General features: G+C 35.0%; 2 protein-coding genes across 7 annotated transcripts in view; one reads left to right on the top strand and one right to left on the bottom strand.

Annotated features, from left to right (window-relative positions):
• LOC111504218 (cytochrome P450 4c3) overlaps positions 1-6,827 on the bottom strand; it is a 31,183-nt gene extending 24,356 nt beyond the window's left edge. Inside the window, exon 1 of one of the 2 annotated variants that reach the window (XM_023158724.2) lies at positions 6,388-6,827. In XM_023158724.2, the coding sequence (XP_023014492.2) occupies positions 6,388-6,553 (166 nt within the window). In that variant the 5' untranslated portion in view covers positions 6,554-6,827. The remainder of the gene's footprint in view (positions 1-6,387) is intronic. The other variant, XM_074174799.1, reaches the window with a different exon arrangement.
• Positions 1-7,493, top strand: part of LOC111504217 (potassium/sodium hyperpolarization-activated cyclic nucleotide-gated channel 1) — a 30,224-nt gene that overhangs the window by 10,350 nt on the left and 12,381 nt on the right. For 3 of the 5 annotated variants that reach the window (XM_023158722.2, XM_023158723.2, XM_023158721.2), the window contains exon 2: positions 316-4,109. In XM_023158722.2, coding sequence (XP_023014490.2) covers positions 316-942 — 627 coding nt within the window. In that variant the 3' untranslated portion in view covers positions 943-4,109. Of the gene's footprint in view, positions 1-315; positions 4,110-7,493 lie in introns of those variants that run through there. The other 2 variants (XR_012465356.1, XM_074174797.1) reach the window with 2 other exon arrangements.

Consider the following 7,493-nt stretch of genomic DNA (forward strand, 5'->3'; position numbering starts at 1 on the left):
GAGCCGTACTCTTACCATCTGACCTGAAAGACCACTCACCATACAAACTAATCGGCTTCATTGAGAAGCTGGGTTTATTTGGTCGAGTGTGAATATGTGTGAGCCACAATAAACCCTTGTGGATGGCGGTGGAGGGTAGAATGGAGCCACTCACTTTAGACCTAACCTAATATAACCTAACCTCAAAAGCTGCTCCCTTCGGGATTGCTACTTGTTCAAACCAGATAAGTTCCAATCCTTGAAGAAATATATATTGCATTTTTCAAGTTTTGGTTAGAAGATGGCTTTAAAATATATCTATTCAATTCTTTTCAGGTTTGGATAAAATTCTCCAATGCCAGAAACAAAAACGAGAGCCTCTTCCAGCAGTTCACAGAATACCTGAAGTACAAGGACCTGCCGGTGAGTTTGAGGAAGAAATTCTTCTCGTTCTACCAATTCAAGTTCCAAAATCAGTTCTACAACGAGGCTCACATCAACAGAATGGTTTCCAAAATTTTGAAGCAGGAGATTCTGGTGTACGTCACGAAAAACCACGTGCAGAGAGTAGAGTTCTTCAAGGATATGCCGGACGCCGTTTTGGCAAAGCTGGTCTCGCGTCTGAAATCGGAGATATACCTGGCCAATGACGTCATCCTGACTGCCGGAGTTGCCGGCAATTGCATGTATTTTATTTACTTTGGAACGGTTGCAATCTATTCTCCGGGCGGGAGAGAAATCTGTCATTTGGAGGACGGGGCCCACTTTGGTGAGATCGCGCTCATCTTCAACGAACCTAGAGTCGCTTCCGTCAAAGCCGTGACTCCTTGCGAACTGTTCATATTGAACAGATCCGATTTTTTGGAGGTGTTGGAGCCGCATCCTGACATCAAGGACAAAATCACGCTATTGGCGCAGGAGCGTTTAAGAACCACCGGATTCCTCCAAGAGGATAATGGATGATGGGTTGCCGTCCTTTCAGAATTTGAATCTGGGTAATTACTACTGAAATGTTTAACGTTTGTTGATAATATTGCGGTCGCATACGTTCAGTAAATCTTTGTATCACGGAAAACAATCTCTGAAAAATTCGAGCAAATTTGCTTGGAGTATTTTTCAATGATACCACCAATGATACTACCATAATTTTGTTCAAAAATGTTTATACACTTTTTTCGTTGAATTAACCATTTTTAAATTACGAATCTATTTCAATGAGCCATTATCTGCACAGCTAGTCTCTGAACATAGCATTTCTAGATTTTCACAGAGGTCTAAGATATATGGAACGATAACACATGGGCTGAGAAGTTCCGGGCCTGAGAAATAAAACGCGTTTTTTTTTTGTTAAAATATGGCTTTATTCATCAACTTTATCTCCATTAAGAGCCAAACAATCATTCCAACGTCGCTCTAACATTTCAATATCACTTTCGTAGAACGACTAATCTTTTGCCTCATAATAGGTCTTAGTTCCAGCAATAATCTCTTCGGTCGAGCGAAATTTCTCACCGGTGACCATTTTTTTGAGGTCTGCGAACAAAAAAAACTTGCTGGAGCTGGAGTCTAGACCTAGAGAATACGGTGGATGCGGAACCAATTCATGCAATTTGGCCACTGTGTTGATTGACTTGTGATACGATGTGTTGTCCTGATGAAACAAAAATTTTTTTCGCCATATGCGGTCGTTTGTTTGCAATTTCAGCCTGCAAACACTCCAATAACGCTATATAATACTCATTGTTGATGGTATTTCCTTTCCAGCTATCGCTTCGCTTGAACAGTAGGTAAGTTTTTCCATCAAGAAGCAATGTAAAATTAAAACACAAAATATTTTTGATCCATTGTTTTGAAAACAACGAAAGTAGTGTCACTCTTAGCACAATAACTCACAAACTTTTGAGTAGAATTTCATGAAATTTCAACAGCTTTCTTTTAAAGTTTAATACCTCAGAGTAATATAATAAGAATTTTGAGAAACAGGTATCGGACTATCCCCTTCTGTACAACATATGGGCAAAGGGTGGTGGCGGGTAATGAGAGGTTATGGAGGGTTTGTTTACATTTGAAGTAAGTGGGACCATAAAACAGTGGCGGTTGGTTTAGTTGATAATCGGAGGGATATTATATATTTACAAAATAAATCATTTCTGGTGAAAATGTATTCTGTTCAAATAGTTACTACAGGAAATCTGATTAATTATTAATGATTATGGAAATGAGGCCATTATTTCTACCACCAAGGGTCTTTGTGGACTGGCAGTATGTTTTTTTTTATAATTCATGCTGATGAATTCTATAATTACGAAAAATCATGAATGTAAATGAAAAAAACTGTATTCAAACATGAAAAATATGTTTTTCATGTGTGTGTCATAGCTCATATTCATTCTGTGATCAACAAATTAAAAAGCTTTCTACTCAATGTTTAGTTTGTATACTCAATAGTTATTCTTGTGCAACCGGTGTTAAATCTGTTATTGCTCACTTAACAACTAACTTACGTCACACAAAGAATATGATTTCCGTTTTGGATTTTCTTTCTTTGCACGAGGATCTCGAGTTGCATACAGAAAATATTCAATAAGAAATGACGGTTATTTTTTCAACCTTTTTTTTTGGTTGGGATATGTCAAATAATGATATAATATAAACCTAGTTTCAAAAACTTTATTTATTAGAATAAGATCAAAAAAATGATCATTGAAAACATCAAAAATATTCCCTTTCATAATGTCGGTCCACAAAGACCCCTAGATACCAATTTTGAATGGAATCACATAATATCAAACCTCAATTCTAATTATAAATGTTCATGATTTCGAATCGAAAATTCTTTATATCGGACCTCACAAACCGTACCGCTTGTTTATCAAATCTGAGAATGAATCACAAATTTCTTCATCTGATTTTATGAGGCAAAGTTCATCACTTTCGAAATTGACATTTATCCTTGTTATCAATTAGTTCATTTGAAATAATTTAATTTTAACCCAGTAAACCACGCGCTTTATTATAAAGCTACACATAAATAAAAATCAGAAAGTAAATCAAATTTCCTGTAGGAACTATTTGAACAGAATACATCTTCACCTGAAATGATTTATTTTAATAAATATATAATACCCCTCCGATTATTAACTAAACCAACCGCCACTGTTTTATGGTCCAACTTACTTCTCGTAAACAAATAAAGTTATGCTGCCTTCAACGTAAGGATGCAAATGGCCTCTCTATTGTCTTTTGTTACTCTGAGGTTAGTACTAACTGAGAAAGCGGTGAAATCAATAAAGCTAGCGCCATCTATGTGTCAGTCCCGAGACTTTTCAGCCCAGGTAGTATTCCTTCGGTTATTAGAGGAATGTAGATCAGCCATAAAAAGTCACAAAACACCTAAATGAAATCTCTAAAATTGATGGATTTTATTTGTGAAGAACATAGTTTGCGTCATCAAAATATTGTTAATTCATAGAACATTTAAAAATGTCCTTTCAAGTTCAAATAAAGTAAATAATTGACATGAGTGAGAAATGGAATTAGTCCAAAAAAGGACCCTTGTGGATCCTGGATATCATCCGATCTGTTCTACTGAACTGCATTATTTTGAAATCTTCAAAAGGTAATAGGGATGTATCCACTGTAGTTTATGGCTCATTCCAATAGATTCTTGTTTTACTTTTGGTTTTCTTAAAACTTCCTAAATTTTTGAACTTGTATTTGTAAATAACGTTACTTCAGTTCTGTCCCACAAAGACATTTTCAAACGAATACAATAAACTGTTTGATGTATTCGTTTGAAAATGTGTTTGTGGGACAGAACTGCAGTAACGTTACTTACAAATACAAGTGTTATAAAAACATAGACAGTGTTAATCCTCATTTTTCTTGCGTTTACTATTCAATGGCTGAACTTATACCCAACCTAAGATTTCAGTTGATCGCTATTTACCCAGATTCAAAGTCAATGAATGACTTTTTCTTCTCTAGTTGCCTTTATAGTTTTTTTATAAACATGTATTATGATTTTCTGTCCGCTTTTATCATTTTTTGAATTCTGGAATTGTCTTAGAATCCCACTTTCAAGATTTGATAGGTATTTTTAAGGACAAAATAAAATATTTGACGCATGAGCTTTATATACTTTATTGAATTCGATCTACAGTTAACCAAGGTATTTCTTAATAACAAACTAATGTTCAAGGGCAGTATGTTTGAGTTCATTTTAAGAAAATAAGTTCTAAAATGAACATACGTATAAGGACACTTTTTGATTTATGAAAAAGCATTGAGTTTAAATACTCAAAATAATTCTCTCCAAATCCAAAAAATAAAAGTCCCTTCAACTCATTTTGAAAAATGTCCATGGATAACATAAAATAAAAACCAAAAATGGACAATTTCCAACTTGAAGTGAATGGGCGAAATATCTACCTTCTGATAAAATACACGGATGCCTTGATTGTCGACACGTTTAATAACTGGAGTATTCATTATGATATTGCAATTGTCAATTATTCGATTGCTCAAGTATTCACATCTATTACAACAATTTTATAACCAAGCACCCTAAGATGACCTCTCAAATAGAAATCTAGAGGATTCATATCAGGATTACGAACTGGTTACATTTAAGGACCTGGACGACCAATTTAGCGATTAGGATGGGTGATATCGAAATGCTGACGAGCAAGATCACTAAAATTAGCTGGAGCCCCGTCGTGCATAAACCACATGTTGACTCATCAGTACGCCGGATATTTCTTATAACAAAATGGCAAACGATCTCGAAAAAAGTTCGCGCCAGTTAGGTCACTAATAATTCCTATCCAAACTTTCAGCGAAGTGTTGCTGAAAATTACTTTCTCTAATAACGTGGGAATTTTCGTCAGCCCAAAAATGATCATTGTGAAAGTTTATAACAGCACACCGTGAAAAATCAGCCTCGTCCAAAAATAAAATATTTGGTAAACAACTATTATTTTATATTGAAAGGATTATATTTTTAGGAATGATCAATTTTTGAGAAAGTTTTTGCCTTTCTTGTAGAAAGCCATTTAAAGCTCCTGACGAATACTTCACAGCCCCAGAACATAAAGTCAATATCTTCACCTACTACAAAATGGCGGAACATTTAATCATTTCCTGAAGACACACTTTAATATCGATATTTCTAGAAATATTCCTTTTTATCTGCCCTATTCCAACAACCCGATAAGGTTTGTTAATTTATTTTTTGTTTATAAAAACGTCAAAAAATGTCAGTACGACAATGAACATCATTGTTCAGCTAGAACATTCTCATTTAGTTTTCGGTTTTACTCGTAGAAAAACATTTAAGCGATTTTTATTTACGGTGCGACGCGTAACTTTCACGAGACCGAAGGGATGTTCAATGAACGTTTTCCGAATCGTCCTATCTGTAAGAAATATTTGAGGGAACTTTATCCAAATTCACAACTACCGGTAGTGCACATAACAAAAAGCCCCCAGGTCATCCGTCCATTCCGGAAGAACAGCAAGTGCAAATAATTGGTGAGATAGTAGTAAATCCTGAACAGTCTACTTATTCCGTCGCGAATGTTTGTGAGGTGTCTCCCTCTACTGTGTGGGGACTTTTGAAGAGAAAGAGGTATAATCCATACAAAATTAAAATGGTATACCAATTAACTGAAGATGACCCTGATCGAATAATTTTGCGAAGTCATGACGGAAACCATTGCAAGACATCCTACCTATATCCATAATATTTGTTTTAGTGACGAATGTACACGTTAATCCAGACAAGTAAGAAACTATTTGGATACTACTTTTCCAGGTCGTTGGATTGGCCGTCGAGGTCCTACAGAATGGCTAGCCCGCTCGCCAGATTTGACATCTTTGGACTTTTTTATGGGGCTATGTGAAGCCCCAACAGGTTAATGCTTCAATATCGGATATACGGCAGAGAATAATAAATATTTGTAGAGATATTGACGTTAATGTCGGATATCGTATAGGCAACCATTTCGAGCATCTTCTGAACTGACCTCAAGCTTATTACCTCATATTATATAGTTAATTGTCAATTTGTTCAGGCAATTATCAAAATTTCCGCCATTTTGTAGTAGTTGTGAAGCATTTGTTATAAGCTTCAAAAAGATATGTCACAAGACCCCCCTTTCCATTTAGTTTTTTCCCAGATGTCGCCCAGTCGCCATCTTGAAAGTTTCATTTGTCAATTTCAATATAAAATGAAGTATTCATGAATTAATTTCATTATCCCAAATTTCATTTTTTTGAGTTGACCCGTTCGAAAAATAAAAGGGGGGGGCATTAAAGAAATGCACTGTATATGAATTATTATGTAACATTGGGATTTCGCATTTATTTGGAATATTCAATAATTTAAAATGAAAGAAAATCACTTACCATCATCGTCACAGAGAAAGTCCAACGCATTCCCTATAATCGGGAAAGCAAAAGGTCCTGGAAGATTCCACGAGAGCCAATAAAATTTTCGATTTTTATAAAAATAAGTGATCATCAGAGAAACAAAAACTGAAAGTAAGATTTCAGTTGTCCAGTGGCAAAACATTTTGAATTTATGAAATTGGTGAAAAATTATACACGAAAATATTCATCAAATCTAGAAGAGAACTGGAATCACTTCTTAATGAACTTTGACAAGGAAAAAAAGAGCGGTAGAGATTCGTTTCGAAACTAGACTGAACTGAATAGTCGAATTTTTCAAATAATAATAGACTTTATGGTACAGATCACGTACAGGCGAGTTTCTTTATAAGTACATATTGCGCAAAGAAACGATTTATTACTTCAAATAAAATGCCATCAGCTATGTGATCAGGTTAATAATTCGAGTTAAGACGTATCACCGGGAGTCAGGTGTATGATGTGGAAATAGTTCGGTAATTTTCAAGTACGAAACACCCAAATAATTATAATCACAGATTACAATTAGTAAATTAATTTTCACAGAATCCGACCAAGTTAAAGTACTCTCAGAAAGTATCACCATTAAATTCGAACAAATTTTTCGTTAATATTGGTGTATATTGCTGAAAATTGTTTTATATACAGCTATAACATTTAAACATATATTGTAAAATAATAGATAAGGCAAAATTGTAAAATTTATTTAGGGTGGTATACCTGTATGGGTGGTACACCTGCAGGGTTTACCTGTAGGGTATATCTATATAGCATAAATAGCGTTAGCTTCGCGATAATTTCTAGTTTATTATCCTTGAAGATGATCACTTGGTGATCGAAACACGTGTCGAGGTGTTAAAAATAGCGATTTGGTGTTGGGAAAAAAACTCCGGTAATATTATTTTTAACTGCACCAATATAGAATTTCAACACTCAAATCGGGATCACTTCCTGAACTGAAAATGGATGACACGACAGCGATAACCATCCCCGCATTCCCCCGATTTCTATTCGTCACCGTAACATGGCTTCAAATTTAATTTTATGACTCTTCAGCCAATCATACGAAGCGCTAAGTCTACAGT

Source organism: Leptinotarsa decemlineata, unplaced genomic scaffold (genome assembly GCF_025532065.1).
Source record: "Leptinotarsa decemlineata unplaced genomic scaffold, Ldec_3_MD MMD2_tig00000882_RagTag_RagTag, whole genome shotgun sequence".
NCBI classification, from domain to species: Eukaryota; Metazoa; Arthropoda; class Insecta; order Coleoptera; family Chrysomelidae; genus Leptinotarsa; species Leptinotarsa decemlineata.